General features: G+C 51.4%; 1 protein-coding gene across 4 annotated transcripts in view; it reads right to left on the bottom strand.

Annotated features, from left to right (window-relative positions):
* Positions 1 to 1,334: 1,334 nt before the first annotated feature.
* CORO2B (coronin 2B) overlaps positions 1,335 to 18,751 on the bottom strand; it is a 153,334-nt gene continuing 135,917 nt past the window's right edge. For all 4 annotated transcript variants that reach the window (XM_032244625.1, XM_032244626.1, XM_032244624.1 and 1 more), the window contains exons 4-12: positions 17,590 to 17,739; positions 16,787 to 16,951; positions 14,190 to 14,306; positions 13,578 to 13,682; positions 12,928 to 13,024; positions 9,003 to 9,115; positions 8,579 to 8,669; positions 8,256 to 8,395; positions 1,335 to 3,316 (exon numbers count right to left, since the gene is read on the bottom strand). In XM_032244625.1, the coding sequence (XP_032100516.1) occupies positions 3,185 to 3,316; positions 8,256 to 8,395; positions 8,579 to 8,669; positions 9,003 to 9,115; positions 12,928 to 13,024; positions 13,578 to 13,682; positions 14,190 to 14,306; positions 16,787 to 16,951; positions 17,590 to 17,739 (1,110 nt within the window). In that variant the 3' untranslated portion in view covers positions 1,335 to 3,184. The remainder of the gene's footprint in view (positions 3,317 to 8,255; positions 8,396 to 8,578; positions 8,670 to 9,002; positions 9,116 to 12,927; positions 13,025 to 13,577; positions 13,683 to 14,189; positions 14,307 to 16,786; positions 16,952 to 17,589; positions 17,740 to 18,751) is intronic.

Here is an 18,751-nt window from a genome sequence, read left to right as displayed (position 1 = left end):
AAATTGTCCCATCCCCTCATTTTATAGATGGAGAAAATGAGGCCCAGGGGAAAAAAAAGAGCCTTACTGAATGCTGCACAGCTAGTCGGGGGCAGAGCCGGGCCTGGACAACAGCTTCCTGGCGTCCTGCCCACTGCTCCTCTGCAGCGCTTCATCCTTTCCTCCTCACCCCTTTTCTAAGACCCACACTGCTTTCCTCTGGCCCTTCTGAGTTTCCTCTGGTGTCCACGCTGCCAGGGGCCTGTACACTTTGCAGCCTGACAATTCTTTTTTTTTTTTTTTTTTTTGAGATGGAGTCTTGCTCTGTCATCCAGGCTGGAGTGCAGTGGGGCGATCTTGGCTCACTGCAACCTCCGCCTCCTGGGTTCAAGCGATTCTCCTGCCTCAGTGTCCCAAGTAGTTGGAATTACAGGCGCGTGCCACCACACCCAGCTAATTTTTTGTACTTTTGGTAAAGACGGGGCTTCACAGTGTTAGCCAGGATGGTCTCGATCTCTTGACTTCATGATCCGCCTGCGTTAGCCTCCCAAAGTGCTGGATTACAGGTGTGAGCCACCGTGCCCAGCCCTGACAACTCTTATTCAAGACAGCCTTGAGCTGCTGAGAGAGTGAGGATATCCAGCCTCCCTGATCTCATATTGGGCCCCCTCTCAGAACTCTGCCCAGCTCTGAGCCTGGCTGGGGACTGGGAGCACAGACCATCTCTGGCTCTGGACTCAGAAAATCCAGTCCCTGTGTATTTCCCCCCCTCCCCACACTGGCTGAGTGACTTCGAACATGTCACCACTCTGGGCCTGACTGCTCTTCTTGAAAACAGGGACAATCCGACCTATCAATGAGAGCTGCTATGAAGATCAAATGAGTCAAGTGTGTGGAATCCTGCCTGATAAACTGCAAGGCACCATTCCAATGTAAAGCATTGGTCTCACCCAGACCCCAACATGGGGCTACATAGAGACCAGCATCTATTGAATAATGGTAGAACAGTAGTTCTTAACTGGGAAGTGATTCCGATATCCCAGGGGATATCGCACAATATCTGGGGACATTTTTGGTTGTCCCAATTGGATGAGGGTTGCTATGGCATCTGATTGGTGGAGGCCAGGGATACTGCTAAATATCTTGCAATGTACAGGGCAGCCCCCTCAGCAAAGAATTATCTGGCCCCAAATGTCAATAGTGCTGAGATAAATGAAAGTGTGAAATTACATCTGTAGGTACAGACGTGGGCTGTCATTCCAGAAAGGCAAAGGAGCGGTGGGTGGGGAGCTGACCATCAAGGTACCATGGTGACCAAGAACAGGAACCACCCGGGATTAAATGAGATGCCCAGGTTTGATAAGTTGAAAACATTTTATTTCAATTCTATCCTTGGGAGGCAGCATAAATAATCACAGAAGACCACAAAGGTCAATGGGGAAGAAAAAAAAAAGCTCCAGAAATGTGGGGAGGTGATGGGTGCTGACACCGTCTAGCTGCGGGGTACGGGGTGAGGAGGCCCTACTGCAGCTGGCCGGGAGGAAGGAGGTTCTTAGAGGAGAGGCCCGGCTCACCTGGAGGGGCTTGGGTAGCCCCGGCCTCTGTGGATGGGATAGTCCATAGGGCGGCCACGGGAAAAGCAGGTGTGGAGTATAATGCATCTACTGGATCCTAGCTAATGAAAGAGAAGAGTGGACACCCATTTCTTGATTTCCAGATCTCACCCCAAACTGTGAATCTTCTGAGAACAGTGTTTACAAACTCTTTGTGGGTAGTGGGAAATGAAAGGAGGAAAAAAGAAGGAATAAGAGAAAATGTGTACGAGATCAAATGAAATGTGGCATCTCAGAGGTGTGTGACCTTGGGCCACTCCTCTCAGTTCCCTCATCTGAAGAAGGGTGTAGATGTGAGGCTCAATGAGATCTTATGTGTCAAAGGACTGCAGAGACTTTAAAGTGCTATACGGATGCGAGAGGCTGTGGTCATTCTACGTGCATAAGGCTGACAGTGGCTGAGATGGCGGTGCTGAGACACACGCAGTGCAGCCCCAGAAGCCGTCAGACCCTGGCCTGCCTTCCCCAGGGCCAAGCTCCACCCTTCTCAGCCTCAGCTGCCAGGAGGACGAGGCTTCATCTCAGATGGAGTCCCCTGGGGAGGGTGGTGGTGACAGCCGAGGGTGGGGACCTGAAGGACCTAGGGGCACAGAGCGTGAGGGTCCTCAACTGGGCAGTGTGGCACATCGGCACTACTGGTGCTGGGTAGACGGTAGCAGTGGCTTCCAGTTCTCATTCTCCAGAGACCTGGGCACTGGGGAAGCCCACCATGGGATTGGCATCTTGATGCAGTGGGAAAGGCCCTGGCCTTGGGGTCTGGACACCCAGGGTCCTGGCCGTGGGTCCACTGTTGACCTGCTGGGTGACTTTATAAGTCACTTCCCCATTGCAACCCTCAGTTCTGATATTTGTCAGACGGGGACACTAATCCCTACCCTGCCTGGCTCACAAATTGAATGGGAAAAGGGTGTGCAAGAGCTTTGAAGAGAATCGTGGGGAAGGCAAGGGGTTATTATGGCCTTGGAGAGCAATCCCCTGAATTCCCTGAAGACAAGAGGGCGGGAGGGGAAGAGACAGAAAGGAGCTGGGCGGCTCGCTGTCCTCGTTGGGTGAGGCAGGCTTCCGGGGGCTGCTGAGGGAAGAGGGAGTGGGACGGAGGGGGATCACTGCAGCCTGCAGTCCAGCACTTACACTGTGGTACCTTCGGTGACGCCGAGAGCTCCAGGTGGGAGTGCTGAGTTGCCCTGGCAGCCCCCTTTGCAGGGGAAAAGTCCAAGTGCTAAGTCTAGCTGGTATCCTGCTTCCCCCTTTGCTTCCTGGTCCACTGAGATGGAGCCCCCCCAACCCCAGGGAGTCTGTAGTCTTCACCCAGCTGAGGGCAAGCCTGGCTCCTGGGGTGGCAGGGAAGTTGGCTCCAGGGGAAGCCTGGCTCCTGCTGGTGGGGGGTCTCCAGGAGAAGCTGGGGACTTTTATTAGCATGAGGTCAGGAGGTCAGAGGTTGGCTTCCAGTTCTGGAGGTGGTAGGCAGGGGTCCTCAGGCTGGCCCCCGCTCCCGTCCTGGCTCTGTCTCTGGGGTCACTGGATAAGGGAGAAGTTAAGGGACGAGTAGAAACGACGGAGAGATCGGCTTAGAAAACAGCCCAGCTGGGGAGCTAACAGTTCTTGGGGCTGTTGCGCAAGTTCTTCAGTTCCAGCTGGAGCTGCCGAATGCGGATGTCCTTCTGGGCCAGCTCCTCTTTCAACCGTCGAATCTCATCCTGCTGCCGGAAGAACATTCGAAGGAGCTGGGGTGGAGGAAGAGGGGGGCCGAGGAGGGCCCAGGAGAGAGCAGGTGAGACAAGGATTTCCCAGGTGAGTCTCCACCCGCCTGCCGCCCATGCCCTCCCATTGCCTCCCACGCCTTGCTCCACGTATTCATCCCAGTCACTCATCAGGACTGCACCTCTCCCAGCTCTAGCTCCGTCTGTGGCTCTTGCTTTCCCTTGTGAGACAGGAAGTAAACAAAACCTGAGTCATTAATTGATTCAGGATCACTGAAAAAGGAGTGACCAAAGAGTCCAGTTTTCCAAATATCCCAAGCTTGTCCCTTTCTGGGTCCTAACCTAATGCTTTTCTTTACCATTATATTAATAGGTGTATTAATTATTACATCTATAATACATACTAATAGATGTATAATAATACGTAATAGATGTATCATTACATGTATTATTACATGATTATTGATAATTTATGTATTTATTTAATTTTTGAGACGAAGTCTCACGGAGTCACCCAGGCTGGAGTGCAGTGGTGTGATCTCAGCTCACTGCAACCTCTACCTCCCGGTTCAAGTGATTCTCCTGCCTCAGCCTCTGGAGTAGCTGGGACTACAGGCATTTGCCACCATGCCTGGCTAATTTTTTTTGTATTTTTTAGTAGAGACGGGATTTCACCGTATTAGACAGGCTGGTCTCGAACTCCTGACCTTGTGATCTGCCCACCTCGGCTTCCCAAAGTGCTGGGATTACAGGTGTGATCCGCCATGCCTGGCCCCTATTTATTTATTTATTTTTGAGACAAAGTCTCACTTTGTCTCCCAGGCTGGAGTGCGGTGACATGACTTTGGGTCACTGCAATCTCGGCTTCCTGGGTTCAAATGATTCTCCTGCCTCAGCCTCCCAAGTAGCTGGGAATACAGGCATGTGCCACTGCACCCGGCTAATTTTTGTATTTTTGGTAAAGACGGGGTTTTACCATATTGGCCAGGGTGGTCTCGAACCCCTGACTTCAAGTGATCTGCCCGCCTTGGCCTCCCAAAGTGCTGGGATTACAGGTGTGAGTCACTGCACCCAGATTGTATTGATAATTTAGAGCTTTCTAAGATGCTTTGTATCCTTCTCTTCTTAAGGAGGCTCAGTATACAGAAGGGAGTCTAGCTTTTTTCCTTCTGATCAGAAACTGTGACAAGAATACCAAAGTTTGCACTGGGCAGGGATTCATGTACTGGGTGGGCATGGGCAATGCATAGCTCTCTTGGCAGATCTTCACTCAAACGACTCGCTGGTTTAACCCGCCTCCATTTCTCTTGTAAAACATACTGACAGATGCCCAAGAAATGCTGAGCCCTGGAAGGCAGCAGGCTCCTTGCGGCTCCTGCACACCTGAGTCAAATGTTACCCACAGTCAATTGTGTTTGGTCTCAGACCTTCTGGTGTGAATGACATTTGTTATTGTAATTGCATAATTTAATGAAATATGATATAAACTGATGAAATGGGCACAAAAAGAGAGTTGCTGTCTTTTCTTTTTTCCTTTCCTTTCCCCCTCTCCTCTCCCGCCTCCCCTCCCCTCCCCTCCCCTCCCTTCTTCTTTTCTCTTTTCTCTTTTGAGATGGAGTTTCCCTCTTCTTGCCCCCGCTGGAGTGCAGTGGTGCAATCTGGGCTCACCACAACCTCCACCTCCTGGGTTCAAGCGATTCTCCTGCCTCACCGTCCCGAGTAGCTGAGATTACGGGCATGCGCCACCACACCCAGCTAATTTTGTATTTTTAGTATTTTAGTAGAAATGGGATTTCTCCATGTTGGCCAGGCTGGTCTCAGGTGATCCACCTGCCTTGGCCTCCCAAAGTGTTGGGATCAGAGGCATGAGCCACCGTACCTGGCTGAGCGTTGCCATTTCTATAAAAACTTAATTAAATGCTTTAGAAAATCTTGATAAAGGTGATGCTAAAAAAGGTTGCAGCTGAACTGGGTGTGGAAGATCTGGTCCTAAAAGACTGGGGAATATTCTATATCTTGACTGATGGTGGCTGCATGACTGTGTGTTTGTCAAAACTCTTAAAACGATACACTACGAAGGATGAATTTTACCAAAGGCAAATTATACCTCAATGTCTCAAAAGCAGTTGAGGGAAAACATTGTAAAAACTAGAGCTTTGCTTTCGGATGGACTTTAAACTCTTTTTCTACCTAAAAAAAACTGAAACTGGAGGCCGGGCAAGGTGGCTCACACCTGTAATCCCAGCACTTTGGGAGGCCAAGGTGGGTGACTCACGAGGTCAGGAGTTCAAGACCAGCCTGACCAACATGCTGAAACCCCGCCTCTAAAAAAGAAAAAAAAGGAACTGGAAATGGAAATGGGAGTCAAGGTGTGATTTGTGTGAAAGACATGGCAGATTCCAACCAGGGAGGGCCTCCTGGAAGGAAAGGTCTTGGTCCTGCATCAAAATATGCAAAATGAATGTATATGTTTTATTTTCATTATTTATTTGTTTTTGAGAGTGTCTTGCTCTGTCACCAGGGCTGGAGTGCAGTGGTGTGATCTAGGCTCCACCTCCTGGATTCAAGCAATTCTCCTGCCTCAGCCTCCTGAGTAGCTGGGATTACAGGTGAGCACCACCATACCCTGGAAAATTTTTGTATTTTTAGTAGAGATGGGGTTTCAGCATGTTGGCTAGGATGGTCTTGAACTCCCGGCCTCAGTGATTTACCTGCCTCAACCTCCCAAGGTGCTGGGATTACAGGTGTGAACCACCACTCCTGGCCATGATTCCCTCCTTTAACTGACTTAAAAAAGTATTTTTAGTTAACCAACAAACCACCAGTCCCGATTACCTCTGTTCAGAGGGATGATATACTGTTTGCCTTTGCACTAAATGACTCTACACACTTTGTGTCTTCCAAGTTCTCAAAATTTCTTTTTACTGCTTTTTTTTTTTTTGGCCCACTTTTGTCAAAAAACTGCTTTATTAAGGTATAATTCACATACCATAAGATTCACTCAGTTTAAGCATACAATTCAGCGAGTTTTAGTAAAGTTATTGAATTGTGCAACTGTGAGTCTTTCCTCCTACAACAAGCTGTCAGCTGCTTCCTCACACCTTTGACAATGCCATTTTCTTTTTTGAGACAAAGCTTCACTCTTGTTGCCCAGGCTGGAGTGCAATGGCACGATCTCAGCTCACTGCAATTCTGCCTCTCAGGTTCAAGCGACTCTCCTGCCCCAACCTCCTGAGTAGCTGGGGTTACAGGCTCCCGCCACCATGCCTGGCAAATGTTTGTATTTTAGTAGAGACAGGGTTTCACCATGTTGGCCAGGCTGGTCTTGAATTCTTGACCTCAGGTGATCCACCCACCTCAGCCTCTCAAAGTGCTGGGATTATAGGTGTGAGCCACCACTTTCCTTGGGGTTTATTTTAAAGCAAATCCCATTAATCACATCATTTCATTCAGCCCTGAATATCTCTCTACAATGGCATACAAGCATATTTTACGTTGGTTATCAAGTTACCTGCCAATCTCCCCCTTAAGACTGTGAGGTCCTAGAGGTTAAGAAGAGTCTTATTTTTATTAATAATCGTGATAGTGGGCCAGGCAGATTTGAACCTGGGAGGCAGAGGTTGCAGTGAGCCGAGATCATACCACTGCACTCCAGCCTGGGCAACAGAGTGAGACTCCATCTCAAAAAAAAAAAAAAATAGTGATATCACAAGTTGGTGGTATAGATGGCTCCCATGTTATCCCGTCTCCTCCAGCGTGGGCTGGCCCTAATAGCTTGCTTCCAATGAATAGAATAGGGCAGAAGTGGTGGGATACCATTTCCAAGATTAGATGACAGAAAGACTGTGGCTTTCATCTTGGGTGCCCTCTCTTGCTCTTCTGCTCACATGCCCTATTGTGAGCTGCCTTATGGAGGAGTCCACATGGCAGGGACCTGAGGGAAGTTCTGGCCAACAGCCCAGGAAGAGCTGAGGCCCTCAGTCCAATAGCCCCTGAGTACATGAGTCCTGCCAGCAACCACCCGAGTGAACCTGGAAGCAGATCCTTCCACAGTTGAGCCTTCAGATGTGACTGCAGCCCCAGTGGACAGTGTAACTGTACCCTCATGAGAGACCTTGAGCCATGGGCATGCAAAGAAACTGTGAGTTAATAAGCGTTTGTTGGTTTAGGCCATTAAGTTCTAGGGTAATCTGTTACACAGCAGTAGATAGCTGATACAGTTGACTTTTTTCTTTGAACACTAAATATGGGCCAGGAAGAGTGCTAGACACTTAGGAATTATCTCTTTAATACTCATAGCATTCCATATCCCTATTTTACCTCAAGGAAATGGACTTACAAAGGTCAGGAAACTTGCTCAGTCATAGCCAGGAAATGGCAGAGCCAGAATTCAAATGCAGGTGGGGCCAGGCAGCCACCTCCGTTTCAGCGGTATCAGGTCTTATGTCTAGCACACCAGAGGGCACAGGGACAAGGCCCTGCTGAGCTGCCCCTGAAAGAGCTTGTTCCTGTTCCAAGTGGTACAAAGAGCACCTTCATAAGAGCCAGTCTCTTTCTCAAAGACTGGCAGTGTCAGACCCCAGCACTGCTGCAGCGCCAGGGAGGGAGAGGCAGGGCTGTGAGGCAGGAGGCCAGGCTTGCCCCTGTTAGTCAGGAATTTATAGCTCCTGGAACACCAGATGACAGCAACGTTCTGAAATGAATTCATGAGGAGATGCATAACTCCGTGGGTTAGTGAATTTGAGGTGTGGGGGTGATGTGGGGAACCCATATCTCCAGACATCCCAGCTTCTATTTACTGGGGTCACAGTCATCAGAAGCCAATATCAGGCTACTTATGGCATTTGTCACAGAAAGAAAAATGTCTCAGAATGGAACTGGCTTAAAGGCCTGAAGCCCATAATTGAAATGTAAAGGTCTCGCTCTTCCAGGGCCTGTGGAGGTAATAACTTATATTCCTTACCTCGTTCTCTGTCCGGGGTGGGACATTTTCTAATAAATCTATTCCGTTGACCACAACACTCTTCTTTTCTTTGATGGGAGCCTTAAATACCATTTTTGAGGACTTCTTATAGCCTTCTTTCAAAGACATCAGCACGGGATCTAAAGAAGGCAAGGGAAACGCTCTCACTGCCGATCCCATGGACGGTCAGGGGATGGTCCAGCAGGCTGGGCGGGAGGGAAGTTCAAGCAGGGAGATAGGCAAGGGGAACTGGGGCAAGCTGCGCTGAAGGCAAAGGCATGGGCACGCCTCCTGTCTTCTGTGGAGCCCAGCCCCTGCGGTACCTCGGTTGACGCCTCCCAGCCATTCATCCGGGGTCAGTGCTGGCTCCGTGCCTGGTGTCATGGGGTAAATGTCTTCCTGGTAGGAATCTGACTGCAGTGGGAGGAACAGGAGAGAGGACAGATGGGGGGCTGCTGGGAAAATCCCTATTCTTCAGTCAGACTCTTCTCACTGACTTCCAGCCACGCTACCTGCTCTCCTGCCTCCATGCCTTTGCACTGTGTCTCCCTCCTGGACACACCCTCCTGTACTCATGAGCAAGCCCAGCTGTCCCCGCCTGAGAATGCCCCTCACCCCAAATTGGGCTTGAAAACCCCAGTGCACAGCACACCTCTCACCTGGGCTTCTCCAGGCTCATGGTCAGTGGCGAGCAGGCTGGGCTGCGACGCAGGCCCCCATCCCAGAGCCCAGCCCGGCCCCACTTACCCTCCGGGGCACGATCATGGAGATGGGCTCAATCAGGCCCTTGAGAGTCACCAGCTTGTAGAAGCGGAACACCTCACAGGCTGACACATCCAGCCCGTGCTTGGGCATGACCCCTGTAACAAGCGGACATGGCTCCATGGGGTCCCAGGAACTGTCCCTCAGGGACATCACCCCGTGATGTTCTGGGCCAGGGGAAAGGCTGAGGTATGTACTTAGGTTTGGAGGCAACAGCCCATGCAGAGGGCAGAGGGTGGACTGGGCCTTCTTCAGTCAGTCTCTGTCTCTGAGTGGTCACCTCTCAAGCTCCTTGAGCCAGGCCTGCCTCACCACAGTGCAAGCTTCAGAACTGGACCCCTTGGAATTGGAAGAAACTGTAGAAACCTTTGAATCTAGCCCACTCCTTTTCTAGATGAGGGTCCAGAGAGGGTCAGAGGGCAAAGGGCTTGTGGGAAGTAGAAGAGTTCCTTTTTAAAGTTTCCTTTCTTGTTAAAGAATAAGTGTGTTAATAACTTTGTTAAGCCCTAGCCTATGTAGCTGTTAGACATGCCGTGCTTACAGGCACACGGTACACTCTATGTCCTTGTACTTTAACCAAGATATCTGTGCTGGACGTGCTCACAGGCGTGTCCCAGCCCTCCATTGCTTTTGCCTGTTTAGAAAAGTTTTAAGTTGTTAGCCAGTTGGGTTTTAATTTAGATTGTGAGGGCTGGCTCCAGCCAATGGAGATCAGATACAGCAGTAAGGACGACCCCAAATGCGTAAGGAATAAATTTGTGTGTTTTCCTTTGTTCTTTGTACTCTCGTGGCAAGATGGCTAGTGAGAGTGCCCTTCCTGCAGCCCAGGAAGTAAAACTTGCATTGCTGAAAGATCCTTTGTCTCAGTGCTAATTTTTCTTTGTGGCATCAAGCATCTATTTCCAACATCTGTTTCCAACAGGGTACCCAAGGTCACAGAGCACAGCAGGGGCAGGGCCACACAGCCCATCACCCTCTGAAATGGGCAGTCATCCCTAAACGTCCTGTGTCTCCAGGCCTGAGAGAGAAAGAAGGAGGGAGAGGCCATTCCCCATACACCTTAGAGGTCTGGACACAGCCCAAGATTGCTGTTCTGTCCTGTGTCTCCTAGAACCAACAACGTGTGCACGTTTCCTGTGTGGGTTCACCAGCCACGTATCCCTAACAGCCACCTCTGCTGAACATCTATTATGGGGATGAGGGGCAGTGTGGTGCTAGCAGCACAGCTCCAGGGTGGACCAATGGGGTTTGAATCCTGACTCTCTCCCCTCTCCATCTGGGAGCGCTTTGGCAAGTCATAACTCTCTGAGCTTCTAGTTCCTTGGCTGGGTCGAGGAGGACAATAGTGGCCCCACATGAGGTGGTCAGGAGAATATGAGATGCTCATTAACTGCCTGGCACTGTGAAGATCACAGACAACATTCGTTTCTTTCCCTGTATTGTGAATATGAGTTAAGGCTCTGTCTGCTCTCCACTGGGCTGGAAGCCTGCTCTTCCAGATAAAGGAACTCCAGGAGCTAGAGGGAAGGGGTGAAATGGTTGCCCAAATGGGATTAGGAACGAGCAGATTGGGTTTGAGTTCTGTCTCTGCTACTGAGCAGATACCACCTGCCTCGGGTGAGTTGCTTAACTTCTCTGAGTCTACAAAAAGTGCCTGTGTCACAGCAAATGCTCAGCAGTGGTCACAGGCGAGGAGGATGAGGATGAGATGAGTCATCCTGAGTCCTTCCTCCTCTCCTCTCCACCCCTCCATATCCGATACCTTAGCAAGTCCTGCTGACACTGCTTTCTAAACATCTCCTGGATTCATCCAGTTCTGCCCTCCTCCTTCTGTCCACCTATTATACCCTCTTGCCTGAAAGTCTACAACTGCTTCCTAACTGGTTTCCCTGCCTTCCTCCTGCCCCTCCCAAATCCATTCCATTCTCCCTACCAAAGCCAGAGCAATCTCTTTTTGTTTTGTTTTGTTTGGAGACAGTCTTGCTCAGTCGCCCAGGCTGGAGTGCAGTGGCACCATCTCAGCTCACTGCAACCTCCGCCTCCCATGTTCAAGCAATTCTCCTGCCTCGGCCTCCCAATAGCTGGGATTACGGGTGTGTGCCACCACACCCGGCTAATTTTTGTATTTTTAGTGGAGATAGGATTTCATTATTTGGCCAGGCTGGTCTCAAACTCCTGATCTCAGCTGATCGACCGGCCTCAGCCTCCCAAACGGCTAGGATTACAGGTGTGAGGCACCACGCCCAGCAATCGTAACTAACCTTTCAGATGACATCACGCTGTCTCATCTCCCACCCAAGAAAAAGAACCCCGCCAGAATGATTTCCTAATCAAATGCAAGCTCCTTTTCTAGGCTAATGCATCCCATGGATTCAGCCCCTGCGCGTCCCTCTGTCTCCTGACACCCTCCTCCCATCTCTGGCTGTGTCACAGAGTCTACCCCAGGCTCAGCCACATTGGCCTCCCTTCTGTTCATTCCGGCCACAGTGCCTTTGCACGAACCATGCCCCCTGCTGGGACTGCGCTTTCTTTTTCAGATCCCAACTTAACATCTCATCGCCACAGAGATGCCTTCCCTGACCACCTGTCTAAAGCAGCCCCCAGTCACTCTCTGTTCTAGCACACCATTTGACTCTCTGCCTAGAACTCCTTCCCGTCCAATATTTCTCTGATTCGTTTATTGCCTGTCTCCCGCTCAGTGGAATGTGAGCTCCGCAGGAGTAAGGCCATATTCTGTTTTACTTGCCACTGTACCCCCAGGCTTAGCGCCGGGTCTGGTACACAGTCGGAACTCAATAACTCTTAGTTGAACACCTATGTGAAGGAGCAGGAGAAGCCAAGTGCTCTGCCAGGCACCTTGCACAAAACTACCTTCAAGGTAGGTTTGATTATCCCCATTTTACAGATGAGAAAACTGAGACTTAGAGGGATTAAGTGTACACTTGAGCCAGAATATAAACCCAGGTCTGACTCCAAAGTCCAGGCTGATTTTTATACTATTTGATGCAGAGTGACAGTGGAGGTGGGGATGACAGCATTAGGGAAGGGTAAAGTGGATGGAATGGTGATTGGGACCTTAGACATCTCTTGGCTTACATTTTGCTGTTCGTCACTAGAGTGGGCTCTTAGCCCCTTTCAGCTCCAATGTCCCTGAAGCTGGCCCTCAAGTCCTGTCCTCAACACCAGATCCATAGGGAAAGCAAGCTAGACTCCAGCTCCAAAGAGGAGGATCACCCACAAAGGTGGGAACGGGGGTCGGGGCGACTCTGATAATAGATGTTTCACTGGATGACTTGGACCCCAATTGTGGAATTGCTGAATTATATGCACTACCAGGTTGGCTCAAAGAAAGGAAAATTGGTTGTAAGACTTTTAGTGGTGGGAGAATGTGAGGACTCACTCACTATAGCCCGCCAATCCCGGAGCCCTCTCTGGGTTTCTGCCTGAGACTCTGGGGAGCTTGGGGCTGCAGTCACAGGAACCCCTGGAACTTCTTCCTGCCCTATCAGGCAGACAGAGTTGCTGCTGGGGTCTGGGAGTCCCAACTTTCTAGAGGCTCAGGAAGGGACCTGTGCCTAGACCCCACTCTGACCTTCAGTTATGGACCACTTCCCACCATTGTCATAGCCACTGTGGACTTCAGGCTCCCCATCTTCGATCAGGAGTGCAGACACAGAGCACATGCCAGCAAGCTACTGCTGATGGTGGACGTCAGCATGGCGGGGTGACAGCGTCGGTCCAGTGGGCAGTGACAGCTGCAGCAGGGCCAGCTCTTGCAGGTTCTGTTCCCACTTGCCTGTGAGCTGTGGCCTTCTGAGTCTGATTTTCTATTTAAGGGAGAGGGTGACCCACGGGCCAGATATCCTCCAGTGCACGAGTGCACCAGCCGTGGCAGCCTCGGGTCCCTTACCTAGGCCTTTCTGCGGGGCTGGGGAGCGGAACTCCATGAGGTAACTCAGGTAGGGCTTCTCAGTGCTGATCTCGTAGTACCGTATGTTTCCATCGCCCTGGGGTCAGGAGAGATGGAGGTGAGGAAGGTGGCAGGAAGGGAGGGCAGAGCAGGGCCTGGTCCCAGGAGCCAGCTGAAGACAGTTCCCCACTGTGCCTCATGGGTGGTTAAAAAAAAACAGGGAAACCTGGCTTCCAGGTTCCTAGTGGGTTCGCCACAGTGCACTCCCTGAGGGTGGAGAGGGAGGTGGATGGGCTGATGTGTGTGTGTGTGTGTAGACAGCCTTTCTGACAAACAAGGCTCTCCTGGCAGGTGTCTCAAATCCCACCGTTCATTGCTGACTACACTTCAGGCTCTGATCTTCGTCCAGTGTAAAAGCCCACTCCAGCTCACCCTTGAGGGAATTCTTGGTTGCAGACATTTCAGTAAGAATGGGTGTCAGACTTGAGAGCAGGTGTGGATGGGAGAGGTGAGGCCCAGGAACTTGAGTTGGGTCAGGGGACGCCAGAGAGGTTAGGCTGGCTATTGTCAAGGGGGTGAGGCAGGTGCAGGGGTGCAGCGAGGGATGGGCTCCCACAGGCTGCCCTGGGCCCTCCCCAACCTCCTACTACCTTTCCAGCCAGGTAGAGCATGTGAGTGTCAGCATCATAGAAGGGAAACAGGAGGCCAGAGAGTCCATCAATTTCCTCTTCAATCAGGGGCATGGACAGGTCCTCCTGAGGGAGAGGAGCTGGTGTGAGCCTCTATGGAGGCAGGATGGCATGCCCCTCCCCAAATCCCAGCAAGGCACCTTAGGACTGCAACTACTTCATGCTAAGTTCTCCCCTAGAAGTTAAAAAGCCGGTCCAGTGGGTAGCAGTAAGACTGACTTCCTTGTCACGAAAAGCAGCCAGGGGCAGTGGAAAGGGTCTTACGAACAGGAGGCAGGGGACTTGTTTTCATCATCCCCAAACCTACTGCTTGCTATGTGTCCCCAGGTAGGTCTCTGATCTCTCTGGAGCTCAGCCCCCACCCTGGAAAAAGAGAGGGAACATCTTGCAGATATGGCTGACGCTGTCCCTTGAAGCCTCCGTACCCAAGCTCTGCCTCTGGGGGTCTCTGTCTGATTTCTCTGCTGTCAGAAGCTGGTGTGCGGGCCCAGGCTCCTGACTTTCTGAGCAAGTGACCTCTGAGGCAATGACACTTCCTTTAGCCCATACCCAGCAGGCCTCCCCATGGCTGACCTGGTCCCAGAGGGCGATCTGTCTCGTGTTCCACCTGGATACCCCTGTCGTGAGGAGCCGCTTCATGTTTCCCAGGAAGACCACCCGGTTCACTCTGTGGGTTTTGCAGTTGGCCTCCTGGTAGGAACAGAGGGAGGCGGTGAGCCAGGGTCCCCAGCATGTGGGTACGGCCGTGGGATGAATGGTGGCCCCAAAAAGACGTACTCATATCCTCAGCCCTGGCCCCTGTGATTGTTTCCTTATTTGTAAAAGGGTCTTTGCAGATGTGGTCAAGCTAAGGATTTGGGGATGAGATGACCCTAAATTGTCCAGGTGGATCCTGGATGCCATCATGAGTGTCCTTGTGGGAGAGAGGTAAGGTTACCGGACAGGGAGAAGGTGGCGTGATCCTGGAGGCGGAGACGGCAGTGATGTGGCCACCAGCCACTAGAGCCGGTAACCCCAAGAAGAGGCAAGGGATGGGTTTTCTCCTAGAGCCTCCATAGGGAGGACAGCCCTGCTGACACCTTGATGTGGGACATCGGGTCTCCGGAATGGTGAGAGAATACATTTCTGTTGTTTTCAGCCCCCTAATTTGTGGCTGTTTGTTACAGCAGCAATGGCTCCACAGATGCCTCTTCTGCCATTTCCCAGAGCAAGTGGGGAACAGGGAACCAGGGGGAGCCAACCTCCACCAAGTCCAGTTGGGGGCTACACCATGCAGAGCTCTCACCAGCGGCAATGCTTTTAATCCTCATAACAGTATCTACCGGAAGAAATCATTATCCCCATTTTTGAGGATGAGGAAACAGGCTCAGGAGGACAAGACATTCATGCCAATTATTGCTCCACAGCTCACCTCATCAGGGAGTGCCTCCTTAACTGAGCTGTCTTGGGTGTCCGCTCCCACCCACTGGCTTGTGACACTTGATTTCCCTCAACACTCAATAGTCCTCAGCATCAGGTAAGTTGGCAGCAGGCCACAAGAGAGGCTAACGGGGCAGTGCACAGATTCAGGCTGGTGTCACTCACTCTGGACTTTAGTTCTAGCTCTGTCAAAGAAGTACAGCCCGAGAGAAGACCTTTGCCTTCCCCAGGCTCATGGCCCTGTGAATTGAAAGCGGGGTTCTCTGTTCGCAAGCATCCTTTCTGTTTGGCTTGGGCCCTGGGTTCGAATCCCAGCTTCTCCTGGAACCGTGAGATTCAAGTCTCCCACCTTTGCTAAGGTTCAGTGTTCTCATGTATACAACGAGAGGAGTAACAGTGCCCAGCGGAGAGGGTTATCCTGAGGATGAAGACGTCCTGAGACAATATGCAGAGCCCCGGGCGCAGTCGGGCCTCACAGTGAGCTCTGAGCAGACGTCAGTGAACACTAATCATGCTAGCAACTCTCAGCATTCTTATTTGTGGTGGGACAGGTTGAGGAGCCCTTATCTGAAATGCTTGGGACCAGAGTGTTTCAGATTTTGGGTTGTCTCAGATGTCGGGATATTTGCTTTATACCTACTAGTTGAGCTCCCCACATTCCAAAATCCAAAATCTGAAATGTGCCAGTGAGCATTTCCTTTGGGTGTTATGTCAATGCTCAACAAGTTTTGGATTTGGAGCCTTTCATATTTTGGATTTTTGGATTTGGGATTCTCAACCTATGGGAGTAGATAACTTTCCAGTCTTGCAACGTTGGACTATTCCAAGATAAACACACCCAGATCAAGCATCCCTCCCTTCTTATGTAGAAGGCAAACCTCAAATACCAACCATTCCATCCCTCCCCATGACCAGCACACAGCAGGTGCTCCAAAAATGGTAATTCTTGGCCAAGCGTAGTGGCTCAACGCGTATAATCCCAGCACTTTGGGAGGCTGAGGTGGGCAGATCACGAGGTCAGGAGTTCGAGGCCAGCCTGACCAACATGGTGAAACCCCATCTCTATAAAAATCCAAAAATTAGCCAGGCATGGTGCCACGTGCCTGTAATCCCAGCTGCTCAGGAGGCTCAGGCAGGAGAATCAAGTGAACCTCGGAGGCAGAGATTGCAGCGAGCAGAGATTGTGCCACTGCACTCCAGCCTGGGTGATGACAGAGTAAGACTCCATCTCAAAAAAAAAAAGAAAAAGGTAATTGCTTACTCCCAAATGGCACTTAACCCCTTCCTTTCCTCAAACCCAAGACCCAGGAGATTCAAAGACCAAACGTGGAACTAAGTTCACCATCAACTTTGGCACCCTGAGCCATTTCCCCCAGGCTCATCCCATCAGGTGGCTGGGCAGTGAGTCCAATGTCTCCCCATTCTGTGCCTATCACGGACTTGGTTAACACTTGGGGATGTATGCACTGAAGGGTGTCATCTGTTCAGCCCCCAGAGCAAGCCAGAAGAATCCCCTCTGGAGATAGGGGGTGCAGTGGGGACAGGAAAGGGTACGAGGTCCCTCCCTATCCAGAACAAGGCAGGATTCCTATGAGCCTAGAAGGGCCCAGGAGAGGGAAAGTTGTTCACCAGAGGTGCAGTGAGATGCATGGGAGAAGGGGGGTGGCACAGCCTTTTCTTCCGGCCTGCTGAAAGCTGAGCCTAAGCCCTCAATATCTTCCCCTTCAATCTCAAAAAATGTAGGGTTCCACCTGCAGAACACGGCCGGAGCGGGGCTCAATCACACGCAGCTTCTTGTCCTTGCACGTGGTGGTGAGCAGGCTGCCGTCCGTGTTGAAGGACATGCAGAGGATCACGTCCGTGTGGCAGTCGATCATCTTCACTGGCTCGCCCACATCCAGGTTCCAGATGAGGACCTGCGAGGGGAGATGCGCAGGAGGTGGGGTCAGTGGCTGCTGGGGTCCTGGGATGTTTGTCCCCCATCCACACAACTGTCCTGGGGGAAGCGCCCCATGGAGGGCCTGGGGTGTGCTGGGATGCAGGATGTGTTGTTGAGATCTATATGGAAAGGCTGATACAGCCCTACCACACAAACCCATTAATATCCTTGGTCAGATACCAGCCCCAGCCTGGAGGAGCAAGAAGGATACATGTTCCTTGCTAGGTCCCAGGTGGTCAGCTCACCTTTTTTGAGGACGTGCCAGGGGCTAGGGGCTGAGGCTCCCCTTTTTTTTCCTCCAGAAGCTTTGGTTACCCCTTTTGCCACCTCTTAGTGAAGCAGTGGCCAGGCAAAGGGTGTGGGCTGGGAGGGGCTTCTTCTCCAGTCCATCAACCACCAGAGAAGGCAGAAAAGATGCCTCCGACCTCTGTGGACCCCAGGAATGACAGGGTGTATAGGAGATGCTCAGTTGTGTGTAGTGAATGAATGAATGAGCTAATGAACAAATGAGGCAATATTGGTTGCTTAGGAAATAACAGTGCTTCCTATGGGCCCCCAAAAGGCCCCCTTCTATTTCCCAATCCCTCTCTACCCAGCTGCCTGCCCATTGCGTACCTTGTAGTCGTAGCCAGCGCTGAATAGGATGTTGTTGGTGGTAGGGTGCCACTCGACCAGCCCCACACGCCGGCTGTGCCCATGCAGCTCCAGGAGTGCCTCCGTCATGTTCCGCTTCAGACCGCCCTCAGGGATCTCCCAGATCCGCACCTGCAGAGGGGGTGAGGGTCCAGGCTGAGTGGTCAAGGCCAGGAGGGCCCTTGATGAGAGGTGCCACTTCCCTTGGACACCAGGCTTTCTGAGATCTGCCTGGTGAGGCACCTCCCGGCTTGCAGTGGTGGGCAAAGCCCAACTGGGGCCTGCTGGGAGGTCTCAGGGTGTGGCTAGAGAGGAGAGACCATCTCTCCGACTGCGAGAGGTTTTCTCTGGGAAGTCTCTGCAGACCTGAGAACTGTTATTACCGCATGTTGCTATTGCTGTGGCCCAGCGCGGCTAGGAAAAACATGCATGAGGCCCTTGGAGCAGGTGTTGCATTAAAAAGCCTATCCTTGCTTCACACGCCACATCCTTCTAGAAGACTCTGCCTTCCTGTTACTCTGCTCAGCCCCACTTTGGCTGTTTGAACCACATGGCCTTACCCCCACTCTGTCCTCTACCCAGGATGGGCCCCTGAGAAGAGGGAATTGCATCCAGGAGGCTGGGAGGCCCCGGGTCTCTCCTGAGAGATGGTGGACTGCGGGACAAAGGCTGATCAGATGTTGGGGCCTGAGCTGAAAGGATGGGGAGAGCCTGGATATAGCTGCTATTTTCAGTCTTGTGGATGCTGATAAAGAAGCAGAAAAAGATGATCTGCACAGAGGAGGATGGGACATGCAGAGAGAAGCAGAGAGGAGACCATGTGGCCCCAGAGAGAGAGAGAGAGCAGTTTGTCTGCAATCTTGGAATCACCCCCCTGATTATTTACATCAGCCCTGGTAGGCTTCTGCCACTCAAACCAAACCTCCTCTGCATAGCTTCAAGTGTTTCATCCATAAGGCGGGTGGGGGGTGGGGAACATCCCTGCCCTGCTTCACCTACTGGCAGAAGAAAAAAACACAATGGTATAACAGCTGATAAGCTGCAAAGTGCTCTAAAGGCCTGAGGAATTATAAGTGTTATCATTATCATTAATATTACTCATTAGAGTCTAGCTGGTTGGAGAGGAAACAGCACATGTGGCTGT

The sequence above is a fragment of the Sapajus apella genome, unplaced genomic scaffold (assembly GCF_009761245.1).
Source record: "Sapajus apella isolate SASKATOON/1434 unplaced genomic scaffold, GSC_monkey_1.0 scaffold55, whole genome shotgun sequence".
Classification (NCBI taxonomy): domain Eukaryota; kingdom Metazoa; phylum Chordata; class Mammalia; order Primates; family Cebidae; genus Sapajus; species Sapajus apella.
This window is presented reverse-complemented; position numbering and strand designations above follow the sequence as displayed.